The 14,741-nt window shown below is 38.9% G+C and overlaps 1 protein-coding gene across 1 annotated transcript in view; it reads left to right on the forward strand.

Annotated features, from left to right (window-relative positions):
- LOC117511393 (matrix metalloproteinase-16-like) overlaps positions 1–14,741 on the forward strand; it is a 542,347-nt gene that overhangs the window by 347,851 nt on the left and 179,755 nt on the right. Inside the window, 1 exon segment of the mRNA XM_034171438.1 lies at positions 8,226–8,443. Within this exon segment, the coding sequence (XP_034027329.1) occupies positions 8,226–8,443 (218 nt within the window).

Genomic DNA, 14,741 nt, shown 5'->3' on the forward strand with positions numbered 1-14,741 from the left:
ACAGTTTCAATTTCAATTCAATTTCAATTTATTTGAAAGGGACCATGTGCAATTAAAACATAAATGTCACCATTTGATGCATTGCACCAGAGTTAGCCTTAGGCTAATTTACATCTGCAGTACCTGATCACGAATAAATATGACACACATAAAATCATCAAATATCACAAATAAATACAACCAAGATGTTAAACATCACTTAACAGATAAAAACATGTAGCGACACTACATATTGTAAATAGAATGCATGAATGCATGAAATGAATTTTTTTATATTAACTTTAAAATCACAAAATGAGTCGCAATTTTTTATATTGTCTGGAATAGCATTCCATTGTGTAACAGCTTTAACAGAAAAGGCTGCCTGCCCAAATGCTGAGTAGCAAAGGGGTAAAACACAGTCATGTATGGAAACTATTCTCGTAGACCTTACAAAGCCACAATAGTAGACAAACTTGCACAAACAGGCGGGAGCCAAGCCGTTTAAGATTTTGTAAACAGCACATAAATGTGAAAATATCCTAAAATTTTCAAAAGATAATAGATTGTACTTATGTAATATGCTACAATGATGATACCTCAGTGGCTTTTTGTCAAAACTTTTCAGGGCCTGTTTGTACAGGGATTCTAATGGCCTAATTGCTGTCTGGCTAGCCTTACCCCAACAAGTAATACAGTATGAAATATGGGGGAAAAATTAAAGCATGCAAAAATATCTTGGCAGCCTCTGTAGATAAGAAGGATCTAATTTGTCTAAATAGAGTCAGCTTATATTTAATAGTTTTTGTCATTTTTTTAATATGTTTCTTATAGCTCAAATTCAGATCCAATAACACACCGATATTTGAATTCAGTAACAATCTCAATTTGTTCACCCCAATGCAAACTTTTACATCTGAGATGTTCAATTTTGTTTTAGAGAAGAACATACCTTTAGTTTTACGTACATTTAAAGTGAGACAGGAGCAGTCTAACCACTCAGCTACTCCAACCAAAGCATTATTTAATTTTTCAGCAGCTTGTTGAGCTGACTTTGCATGGGTATATAAAACAGTGTCATCAGCGTAGAGTTGCATCTCCACATTACGACAAAACTGTGGAAGGTCATTAATGTAAAGACTAAAAAGTAGTGGACCTAATACAGATCCTTGTGGCACACCCATTGTACACTTCAAGTAGCTGGAATATACAATACATCTTTAATTTTCACACACTGGCTCCTATTAGATAGGTATGATGACATCCATGCAAGTGTGTTAGCTGAAAGATTAAAGCTGGAAAGTTTGGATATCAGAACTGTATGGTTAACTGTGTCGAAGGCCTTACTTAAGTCTAAGAACACAGCCCCAACAACTTCCACCTTTATCAAGACGAGATCGAATTTGCTCTGTTAGATGTAAAATGGCCATTTCTGTGGAGTAATGTTTTCTGAATCCAAACTGGGCTGGATTTAGACCATGATTACAACTGTTAATGTGGTCTGTGAATTGTTTTATGACCACTTTCTTTGCTATCTTGGAGATTACTGGCAATATGCTTATAGGTCTATAGTTACCAACTATACAACGATCATGTTATGGATAAGACGCGAATTGAGGAGCGGTCCAGTATCTGACTGAACCCAGCATGAAATAATCAGAAGCAGTTCCAAAAAAAAAACACATTTATTTTTCTCCCTTTGTGCTATACATGAAATACGAGATAATTAAAGTTCTGGTGAGGTGAAAAGGCGGCTCGCTCTCTTAGCGTCTCAACAGTCGGAGTCCGAACGTTCAGGACTCAGGAGTTCCGCCAACACCCCCACCAGGTGACTTTCGCCAGAACTGTACTCTGCAAAGGAGGAACAGAGATGAGATTATTCAACACTTATTACCACGAAATATTGTTTAGAGGCAAACTTATCAGCTACACGTTTAGGTCTGGTTTCAAACTTAGTTCAAAGAGGCTGCTGCTCACAGCTAGTGGAGGATCATTAATCCGCACGCCACTGCCGTGAGGAGCACGCCAAACAATTTCCACCAATAATTACTTATAGCTGCGTATAAACGCCAATTTACATTCACGGATAAACTTTTCAGAATATTCACCTCTGTCGTGTGCTGACAACGTTTGCCTCTCACCCTCGTCCTCCTTCACAGGCGCGATGTCAGACTCTGAAATGGCCCTCAGCGTCCCCACACGGTCGTCACAAGGTCGTATTCTCCAGCAATCTTATCCAACTCACTGCTGGTTTAAATGTAGTTCTTCATCACTACATTGGTACCAGCTGGAAGTCCTCAGATCTGCACGTGAACATCACAGGTGTCGTGGATTGTCCTGATAGAGAGCCGCACGAGAATGCAACAGGTGCAGCCAATCATCGTAACAGAGGAGAGAGACTCTTCTGCAGCACATTTTCCTCAGAGAACAGCCCCAAATCACCTGGGAAGGAAAATAAACACAAAACAATCCAACCTTGTCCAGCCAAACCCCGCCCCCCCCCAACACACAACAGTTGCTTCTCAGTTCCCATGTTTACAGAACTGCTTCAGTAATCTTGGATGTATTTCAGGGGTATTTTAGGTGATCAGTGTTTTGTGTCTGATGATGACCTGTTGAGCAGTGTTTCCCATACATATATATACTATATTTGGGTGGCCCCTGTAAGTAAATTGAAATTAAAATGTAAATTACACTTTTTTTTAAAATAATTTTACAGTGCACACAGACCATCTTCCCTCTAGTCAAACCCACATTGTCACACACAAGCATCACTCAGCATGCATCAGCTCTGGCATCAACAATTTTCTTGATACGCTTGGTTTCAGTGTGGAAGGATCCCGGTTCAAATCCCACTCCTGCCCATTTCTCCATGTAATGTGGAGTTGCTTCAGGAAGCACATCTGGCATAAAACCTGTGCCAAATCAACATGCAGATACACATCAAATCTGCTGTGGTGACCCCAAAAACAAGGGAGCAGCTGAAGAGACTTTCCTCCAGCATCAGAGTGTAGAGCGCATGTTTCATAAACCTTTTTCCCGTAATTTGAAAGTATCGCACTTATTCTGCATGGAATGCCTAATATGTTGCATGTATTATACACATTTATATAATGGCTGAGTGGATCCTTGTCATTTGGTTGGTGCTTTGCATGTCACATGATATGGATTATTTGTCCCATTTGTGTTGCATTGCATTTAGAGTACATTTTTGTTCCATTTTGAGTACAAATTTGGTTCCATATGTTTGGTACCACTGCACTCTGCTCACACACGCACGCACACACGCACACGTACGCATACAGACATGCACGCACACGGGCACACATGCACGCACGCGGGGGCACACACACACACTCACACACACACACACAAAGCAAATCCACTGTGCTGTAAGCCGTGCAACGTTTTTTTTTTTTTTTCTTGCTGCACTTAGGAAATACGTACACAGTGTTTTTTTTTGGTAGTACACGCACGCACAAGTGGCTTCCCACTTGTGTGAGCATACACCGCGCACACACTAACACACTCATTCTTGATGTCAAAGCAGCAGTGACGCACCAAAGCTGGATTAATTTCTGACATTATTTTTTCACTGCACTGAGGAGGTACCACAATATAAGTCCCTTTTCTGTTGTTTGTAAATTAATATATACTCAACAAAAATATAAACGCAACACTTTTGGTTTTGCTCCCATTTTGTATGAGATGAACTCAAAGATCTAAAACTTTTTCCACATACACAATATCACCATTTCCCTCAAATATTGTTCACAAACCAGTCTAAATCTGTGATAGTGAGCACTTCTCCTTTGCTGAGATAATCCATCCCACCTCACAGGTGTGCCATATCAAGATGCTGATTAGACACCATGATTAGTGCACAGGTGTGCCTTAGACTGTCCACAATAAAAGGCCACTCTGAAAGGTGCAGTTTTGTTTTATTGGGGGGGATACCAGTCAGTATCTGGTGTGACCACCATTTGCCTCATGCAGTGCAACACATCTCCTTCGCATAGAGTTGATCAGGTTGTCAATTGTGGCCTGTGGAATGTTGGTCCACTCCTCTTCAGTGGCTGTGCGAAGTTGCTGGATATTGGCAGGAACTGGTACACGCTGTCGTATACGCCGGTCCAGAGCATCCCAAACATGCTCAATGGGTGACATGTCCGGTGAGTATGCCGGCCATGCAAGAACTGGGACATTTTCAGCTTCCGAGAATTGTGTACAGATCCTTGCAACATGGGGCCGTGCATTATCCTGCTGCAACATGAGGTGATGTTCTTGGATGTATGGCACAACAATGGGCCTCAGGATCCCGTCACGGTATCTCTGTGCATTCAAAATGCCATCAATAAAATGCACCTGTGTTCTTCGTCCATAACAGATGCCTGCCCATACCATAACCCCACCGCCACCATGGGCCACTCGATCCACAACATTGACATCAGAAAACCGCTCACCCACACGACGCCACACACGCTGTCTGCCATCTGCCCTGGACAGTGTGAACCGGGATTCATCCGTGAAGGGAACACCTCTCCAACGTGCCAAACGCCAGCGAATGTGAGCATTTGCTGTCAGCATGCCAATTGCACGCGCCCTCAAATCTTGCGACATCTGTGGCATTGTGCTGTGTGATAAAACTGCACATTTCAGAGTGGCCTTTTATTGTGGGCAGTCTAAGGCACACCTGTGCACTAATCATGGTGTCTAATCAGCATCTTGATATGGCACACCTGTGAGGTGGGATGGATTATCTCAGCAAAGGAGAAGTGCTCACTATCACAGATTTAGACTGGTTTGTGAACAATATTTGAGGGAAATGGTGATATTGTGTATGTGGAAAAAGTTTTAGATCTTTCAGTTCATCTCATACGAAATGGGAGCAAAACCAAAAGTGTTGCTTTTATATTTTTGTTGAGTGTAATATAAAATGACAAGGATCTATTTTAGCCGTTATATAAAACAAATAATGAATGTTTTTACATTCTTTCAATGGAATGGATATTTGATTCAGTGAAAGCTGGAACATACCATTCAACAAGGCGAAGCCCAGTTGAATGGTATGTTCCAGCTTTCACCTCATAAAATATTCATACCATTGAACTCATAAACATTCATTATTTGTATAATATACATAAGGCTCCCTAAAAGTCCAAATTTATCTTCACTCGTGGAGGCATACAGGTCTGTGTCAAATTTAACAGCATGTTCACAGAACAGAGAGCTTTGCTGAAGCCTTCAATGACAAAAATATATCTTTTCATGTTTTTTTTAAGAGGTGTCTGTGTTTGTAATTGCTGTGAAACATTCAGGAGATAATGGTTTATTTTGCAGATTAAACACTGTTTACTCCTCATTTGCTCTCTCTCCCTCTCTAGTTTCTCAGGGAGTGCACGGCATGTGTGTTGGTGGCGTGGCCTTGAAGGAAGCTTTCCTGATTTACATTTTTATTTTCTAATTGGTTTTCCATTCAGTGATATTGAAAACTGAAGTTACATATGCAGAGGGTTAATGTGTAAATTTGTAAATTATTTTACAATATTGACTTTGTTTTGTAATAAATAGAATTGATAAACTTGCACTGGACTAGTTTGTTCTGAACCCGCTCATCACACGCCAAGCCACGCTGCCACATGCTGCACTGTCCTGCACAGCACAAAGAATAAATTGTCAACCTGTGGAAAACACGAGATCAGGTTTGTGTACTGGGAAGCTTGTCTCTTTTGGCAGCTTAATCCAGAGATGGGCTGCCATATGAATGTCCTTAGTTTTTTCTTTGTTGATTAGTTGGACTTATTTTGTTGATGCTCTGCCAACAAAGTTGGGTGGAGGTTATGTTTTCACCAGTTTGTCTGTTTGTTTACTTGTGAACAGCCTGTAACCCACAATTTTCCATATTTCATTGTGAACTTTTTTACAGAGGATTCATATCCTGAAAGGTAGGAACATATTAAATTTTCAAGGTCAAAGGTCAAAGTCAGGAAATTATATTTGGGGGCCTTATGAAGGATGGTAGCCTTTATCAACTGACAAAATTTGATCTGGATCCAATCCGGATTCCAGATTTTATGGCCATTTAAATTTAACATTGGAAACCCCATTCATTTACATGTATATTTTATGTTATACCTTAATCAAACATGCCCCAATCACTCTCATATTTGAAAGTGAGGTGCAGACTGACATTCACTAAAACCTGACAAAGTTTGATCCAGATCTGATCCAGTTTGTGTATTTTTGGCATTTGACTTTAATATTGAAAAGCCCATTTGGTGTACATTTTGCATTACATCTTTAATCGGATGTGTCCCAATCATTCAGTCATACTTCAATGTGAGGTGCAAATTGGCACTCTCAATGAATAAGTTTGATCTGCATTTGATCCGTTTTGCATTTTTAGTGGATATTTGATTAGTACATTGAAAAGCCCTTTTGATCTATATTTTGTATTATATTTTATCTTTTGAAAAGCCACTTCTGGGACATTCACAATGAAAATTGTTTTCCAAGGTAAAAATTTGTCGAATTGGAAAGTAGTGTTGGTGGAGGGTTGCGCTCTACAAGCACAGTGCTCTAGTTTACTCTTTCCTTTTGTCAGTCAGTTACTTATTAGTCATTTTAATTCTCTCTTCACTGACTTTGAATCATTTATGCAGTTTGTGTAATCAGTATATCAGTTATTTTTTGATGAATTGATTATTCTTGTGATTCTCATCTATTTAATTATTTGAACATTAAAAGGAATTAGAATTTGGGCATTGAAAAAAGAAGTGATTTATCACTTTCGTCCATCCATTTTCTATGTCTGCTTACTCCAACTAGGGGTCATGATGGGCTGAAACCTATTCCATCAGTCATAGGATGACAGGCAGGACAGAATGCCAGTCTGTCGCAGGGCCACATAGAGACAAACAAACTCATTCACACTCACACATACCTAAGGTCAATTTAAAGTTTCCAATACACCTATCCAGCATGTCTTTGGAAGTGGGGGGAAACTGGAGCACCCGCCGCAATCCCATGACTTTCTTGCTGTGAGGCCACAGTGCTAACCACTAAGCCACTGTGGTTACCAACTTTTTTAGTAATCTATTAGCAAATATTGTTGGCATTAATTTAATAATCGATGAATCAGTTAATTGTTGCAGATCTGTCATTTAATTGTTCATGTTTGTGCTACAGCTACTCACTGAAATGTTTGGGGGACGATGGTTGTTTGCCACATTTTCAGTCATCTATTCTTGCATCTGTTGGCCCCATTCAACACATGGCAGCTCATATCCTCACTTTCACACTTAACGTGTTATTCATGCATCGTCATGTGCTCAGTTATTCATACACACCACCCACTCACTTGCCCTCTTTCTGCTTCTCACTCTCCCTTTCTGTTGTGTAATTCATGAATGTTAAATGAAAGGACGGCTTTCATTTTTCATGAGTTTTTAGGTTTATATGTACTTTTACACTTCATTCCATAAATCTATTATGTGTATTTTAATCTTTTTTGTTTTTATTATTATTATTATTATTATTATTATTATTATTATTTTCTGTGGTGTTCAACTATGTGTTGTGGTTTAGTGAGCTGATTCTCAAAAATTGGCTTTAGGGACAAATGTCAAATTCTGCTCACTGAGTTTAGTATGATGTCATCTCATTTTAATAGCTTATCTCATAACATGAGTCTATTCCCTTCCCATGACTTTGTTGCCAGGTTTGTTGCTTCTTAGTTTTGGGTTCTGCTGCAACTAAAAATGGTTCGTGTTGATTTGCCTGCATGAAAAATATAATGTCACTAAATGTAATCCAGATGTTGTTTGGCTGCTCTGATAATTGCAACAGTATACAGCACAAGACTAAGTATTTGCTAAAGTGTATACATTTCTGTATTATTTCATTGATCTGCACTGGATGTTATGAGATTACAATTTTAGAATGGTAAAACAGGGTAAGGCATTGAGTACAATAATAGTCGCTGAAATGTTATCAAGTAAGGTGTGTCAGAAATTCTGTTAACCACAAATACTGTTGGACCTGCATTAATTCTACTGTCCCGGGATTAATGGTAAATGTCCACCAGGTGGAGATATTACTTCATTTCAAAAACCTTGGGATACGACAATGACCAACCTGTTGTTTACAGTAGTAGATATTGGGTACACGGTGGCCTAAAAGCTAATTAATTATTTTAGGTGATGCTATGTATGATTACATTACATGTGTTTTGTTGTCTTTTGTAGGACCTCCTGATAAAATTCCCCAGCCCACCAAGCCATTGCCAACAGCTCTCCCACCTCGTTCCTATCCTCCTTCAGACCCCCGTAAACCAGACAGGCAGACACGACCTCCAAGACTACCATCAGGAGACAGACCATCCCATCCCAATGCAAAGCCCAACATCTGTGACGGAAGCTTCAACACCTTGGCCATCCTGAGGAGAGAGATGTTTGTCTTTAAGGTAAATTTTACTTTTTTGTTAATCATATTAAAAGTCTTTTTGAAACTTGAAGTAGCTTCACACATTCCTTGGTTTTCTTTGCATATCACAACAATTTGTAAGACCTTGATGAGAATATAGTTTTTCTACTCTGGCCTTGGAGCATTTTTGAAATATGCTGGTCACAGTCTTCATCCTGTGAGTATAAATTTAGTGTTACAGAAACACTGAGTGAAGACTGAGAAACTTCCCTAATTTTTTTAATGAGAAAAAGAAAATATTTGCTCCCATTTTAATTGACAAATGTCACAGTCTGCTGTGTCAATCTTGAATGCAACGGTAGCAAATTATCCCAACATTATGTTGATGGTAGGCTTAAAAAACCCAGTGGAAAACCAGAGCTGCAACTGACAGCAGTTCAATGGGGTATTGATTGCTTAAGAGCTGTGAGGATTACCTAAATGCCTATATGCATTGGGTGAGAGCTTTTAGGCTAATCTGCTTCAGGTTCATAATATATGATAATAATTCACTTGGATAAAGATTAGTTGGTGTTGAGTTATCTGGTAGTAAGTGGAAAGGTGATTGTTTCATGAATTATAACTTCCATGAAAAGTTGGATATTGTTATTTCACCATCTAGTGCAGCATGTTGAAGTTGAAAGTAAATAATGGGTATGCGCACTAAGTGCGGATACCACAATTACACAAATATGAGAGATAATTGTCTAGTGTTCATAGCGGCGGTATATTAAAAAAAAAAAAAAACTACAACCAGGTAAAGATTAGAGGTCCAGGGAAATAGACTGCCATAGTACTGTAAGTCAGTGATTACATTGATGCCAGATTAGTCAATGGGGCAGAAGATTTCCCACAGCTCACCTTCACCCAGATGTACCTCCAACCTCTCTCCAAGATGCCCTGTCATCCAGCAAAGTGAGGTCCTGAGTTATGCATGAGATAACAGAGTTCATCCCACGCCTATTCAAAATCTATGGTTCTTTCAATACTGGACTCATTAAACTGGCCAAATTAGGTCCAGAGAGTCCTGTTCAGTCACTCCACAGCAGCTGAACCTCATATACATAAATGGATGTGATCCATTCAGTGAAGTAATCGGTCAGTTGCAGGAAAGGCTAACAGTGCACATTCGTGGACTCCTAAGTAGCCAGTTTAGGAATATCTGGATAATCAAACCTCATAAATTCCCAAATGCTGGCACTGACAGTGAAACATGTAATAAATGGTCTGAAAAGCCAAACCAAACCCATCATATGGTCAGCCCATTAGATTTGGCCAAACCAGCTGTTTTGTGCATTCTTAAAAACACAGTAAACTGAGGGATGCTGAAACAGCCCAGAATATGTCAAGTGCAGGATGACACAATAAGTTTGTCAGAGGAGACAAGAATGGCAATTTCACAATGATAACATCATAAAAGTGAGGGCAAATTGCCTCAAGAACACTATTGAGCTGAAGAGGACTGCAAGGGAAGTCTAGCAGTGGAACAAAGAAATACTCCGTCTGATGTTTACTCTGTGTAAAATCCAAGCAGTCAATGACAGCAAAGGACTTGACATCAAGTATTAGAAACAGCAGTTCATATTATATTTGGCTAATTCTTTCCAGTCATTTAAAAATGGTCCACCCCATATAAAAAGTGATTAAATTCCAACAGTGTTTCCAGCTTTCTATGTAAACAACATTAAATGAAATGAAAATGTGCACATATTCAGGACTTGCTTCAGTAAACTATGGAGAGAAAGTAAAAATAATGTTGGCACTGTCCACATACTTATGCACCTGCCTGTATGCTGCTAATGCCTATATGTTTATTACAGTGGCTTGCAAAAGTATTCATCCCCATGGTATTTCACACAGTTTAATTTGTTTTCAAATGCAAAAAGTAAATCAGGCTTCTCAGTATAAAAAATTTCTAAAATTATCTTCCTTATCTTCCTCAAACTCAAGACAACAAACCAGGTTGCTTTTCAGTTTGATACAAGACAGAAGTATACATGTTCTTTAAAGCATCTTTATCTTTGGTCTAAGCTTGTGAGGACAAGGCTTTGGCAACATGCAGTAGGGAACAGAGAAAATCCTTCAGGCAACACAAAGCTATGGCGTGTTCTCCACAGAATGGTAAGAGTTGCTCCAATAGCTTTATGTGAATGTAACTGGATTTTAGTGGAGATATAAATAGTAGGATTCATTGGTTAAATAAGAGGCATGTGGAGCCAAGGGAAAGCCCCTTTCTGTACTCTCCCGTGTGAGCGTGCGTGCGTGTGTGTGTGTTAGACATAGAAATAAATCTGGCTGTGAATCAGATACCTGCTTCATGTGGATAAATGTAACCAAAGTACACTCAAAGCTCACATTGTCTGTTTTTTTTTTACTGTAGATATGTAGTTGTTGTAATGTTTTGAGTGTGGCCTCTGTCTCTTACATGTGTTGTTGACAGTGCCTCCTCTCAGCCTTCACTACAATACTACTAGCAGCAGCCTGTTCTTGTGGAGTGATGAGGATCATGGGATTTTCTATCACAGAACAAATTACAGCAATCAGCTGATATTTTCATGATTTTGGGGAAGTAAAGGAGACAAGGACAGTAAGGTGCAGTTATTTCTATTCTTACAACTCAACACGTGCATAGAGCTGTACCAGAGAGTAGAGCACCAAATCTTTTTGTTGGTTGTCTTGTTGTGTGGTTGGGAGACTTGGACATAAACCATTGACCTCAAGCAATGACTAGATTTGTTACTGGTTACTTGTTAGGTTTGGCACAAATTTCAGCATCTTTTGAACAATGTGATGGGTTGTAGAAGCTTGACTTTTGCTGTAAAAATGTTTTCATAATAATGTTAACATAATTCACAAATAGGAAAACAGGTAAATGTCAATAGAAAATAAGCACCACAACAAAATGAAGTTACTCTGAAACACAGTATTCAAACAATTGCCAAAAAACAGAAGTTACCACATCTGAAAGCAAATTGTGTTCCTGCCAAATACGGTAGCACTTGAAGAGTGCATAAAGGCAACAGATGATCTGCGACACCAGAGAGTTTAGTTATAAATCCAAATGGTTCAGAATCCCTGGACCATCAGCAATATTACAGTTTAAATTTTGTTTTGTATTTAGCATAATCCACATTTTAGTTGACTTTGATGAGCATCAAATATGTTTGGTGAAATCAACAGGGATTTGCTTGGCAAATCTGTTTCACAAGAGGCACAGGTGGTCTTAATATTTCTTGGTTGTCAGTGTGAGTTGGGCCAGTTTTGTAACACACATAAAAACATCATCTGAAGTCTCATGCTGCTTTTTATTTTTACTTCACCGTCTCTCTTGGTACATGAAGCAGTCCAACTATCAAACCATTGATCTGAAATCATAATTATTGATACTGACTGCACAACATGATTTATTGATGATAATGCAGGCCAATATCCGGACAGGAAACATGCAGAATGGGAGAGATTTTCAGTTTAATGCATTGTTTGTACTTGTGTCAGTTTTATATAAATGTTATTATCTGGTTAGTGTCACTGCTTTGCTTTTGGATTAATTGATAGTTTGTTCAGTTAGTTTATGCTGTAGGTCTAATCCATTCTGACATGATTGTTTTTGGAGAGCAGAGTTGAGTTGTGCCAGGTTATTATAGTGGAGATCTCAGCAGTCCCACAGCACCCTAGGTCCACAGGTGGAGTCGTAAAAGCTGAAGCTTTAGAGAGAGAGTAATAAAGAAATACTGGTTGGTCACTTTGACACAAAACTAAAGTTTAGACCCACATTGTCAGCTTTTCCTCACACTGCATTGATTGGCTCACATTTATATTGGATGGTTTGTCTCCAGAAAGGTAAAGTGTTAAATTTTAGTTTGATGTTTAGAGGTAGCATAAACATAAAGGTGTCTGGTTTGAGTCCACCTGGGCATCATTCACTTTACACATCTGGCTTTGGGTTCTGAAGGGCATCCAGTGTAATACCTGTACCAAACCAACGTGTAGACCCATACTAGATTAACTGTGGTGACCCCAAGCAACAAAAACAGAGAAGTCAAAAGAAATTCACTTACGTTAGAAGAGCCAACAGTTCGCCCTGATTCAAAGCATGTTTCCAAAGATTGCTCTTGTCAAAACTTTAGATATTATTCTTCCTGCTTGCCTCTATTCTGCTGTTGGTGGTAGATTGTATTCTGAAGGTTGGAGATTGCACAATAAAAATTTACATGTAAATAGACATTTTTTTAACTCAGGTATTTGCTTCACATTGAAAGTCCATTTGAAGCAAAATTCTGCTACAAGCTGTGAAACTAGTCAGTATTGTGAGTGCAGCTTTTTTTTTTTTTTTTGGTGGGGGTGGGGGATGTCCAATAGAACATTGATGCATTCAGACATTTAATTTTGCCCTCTACCAGCCCCATCTTGGTCCTTTTGCCAACACTGGAGGAAGACAACCGGTGTAAAACCAGAGTTATGAAAGCTCTGAATTTTTCCTTGTGTTTTAGTTTTATTTCATTGTCACATTTTGTATTTTAATTTGTTTTGTGGTAATATTATGCACTTATGTGTATCATGCATCCAACATGAAGCTATCTAATATTAAGGTGCATCTCAGTATTGTGGTGTGTATAGTCAGGTATATTAGTAATTGGACAGTTTTTATCCCCTGCTGACTGAAGGCCCAAAGGGGGTTTATGTCATTACGATTTCAATCTGTCTGTCTGTCTGTCTGTCTGTTTGTCCGACCGTTGTCCCAATAAGGGTATAAGCATTCTCAAATCAATTCCGCTCACTGTTTTAGGAGGAATTATGTAAAACCTGGTGCAAGTCCTTGTTGTTGGTTGTTAATATGCATATTATCATATCCTTGGAGTTAGGCCCATTTTACCAGAGTTATGTGTGTTGTCATTTCAGCTGCTCCCATTTGTTTGGGGTCGCCACAGCAGATACAGCCAGATCCTCATTGGTATTTGGCACAAGTTTTACCCCGGATGCCCTTCCTGATGTAACTCCAGTTTTACCCAGAAAAACACACACAGAGCCACTGGTGTTCCGAAGAGGTCTCCCATCCAAGTACTAACCAGATGCCACACTGCTTAGTTTCTGAGATCTGACAGGATCAGGTGTACACAGAGCAGGCTCCACCAGACTCCTGCACAGAGCAGGCTCCACCAGAGTTATGTGCCTTGATTAAAAAAATCTAGAGTCCGTTTTACACCCAGAGTTTTTAAAGACAAGTCAGGGTTTAATACATTAACATTTCCACATCACTGTATGTATTTCTTAATGACATGTAAATTAAATCCCAGACATAAAAACTATGATCTTGTGTCTTGAATCTGTGTAGAGTATGCAATTCTTAAAACCTGACGGACACCAAGACACCCATGACAGTCAAAGAAAGGTTATAGGCACCTGTGGTGGTGATTGGAGAAACTGCGTAATTCTTTTGTCTGTTGTGTCACAAATCACAGCAACATATTTAAAAATTCTCCTCTGTACCTGTCTGTAATTCATCAAACCAATCAAAAACCTCACAGTTCAGATTTGATCACATTTTTTTATTCATGGATTGGATTTCAGAAAAATAACTAAATAAATAAAAATGCCAGTGGATACATTTATTTTCAAAATGCTGAGGGCAGTTACAGTCATGTTCAGAATAGTAGTGCTATGTGACTAAAAAGATTAATCCAGGTTTTGAAGTATATTTCTTATTGTTATATGGGAAACAAGGTACCAGTAGATTCAGTAGATTCTCACAAATCCAACAAAACCAAGCATTCATGATATGCACACTCTTAAGGCTATAAAATTGGGTTATTAGTAAAAAAAACATAGAAAAGGGGGTGTTCACAATAATAGTAGTGTGGCATTCAGTCAGTGAGTTCGTCAATTTTGTGGAACAAACAGGTGTGAATCAGGTGTCCCCTATTTAAGGATGAAGCCAGCACCTGTAGAACATGCTTTTCTCTTTGAAAGCCTGAGGAAAATGGGACATTCAAGACATTGTTCAGAAGAACAGCGTAGTTTGATTAAAAAGTTGATTGGAGAGGGGAAAACTTATAGACAGGTGCAAAAAAAATAGGCTGTTCATCTACAATGATCTCCAATGCTTTAAAATGGACAAAAAAACCAGAGACGCGTGGAAGAAAACAGAAAACAACCGTCAAAATGGATAGAAAATAACCAGAATGGCAACGACTCACCCATTGATCAGCTCCAGGATGATCAAAGACAGTCTGGATACCTGTAAGTGCTGTGACAGTTAGAAGATGCCTGTGTGAAGCTAATTTATTTGCAAGAATCCCCTG

This window comes from Thalassophryne amazonica, chromosome 1 (genome assembly GCF_902500255.1).
Source record: "Thalassophryne amazonica chromosome 1, fThaAma1.1, whole genome shotgun sequence".
In the NCBI taxonomy this organism is placed as follows: domain Eukaryota; kingdom Metazoa; phylum Chordata; class Actinopteri; order Batrachoidiformes; family Batrachoididae; genus Thalassophryne; species Thalassophryne amazonica.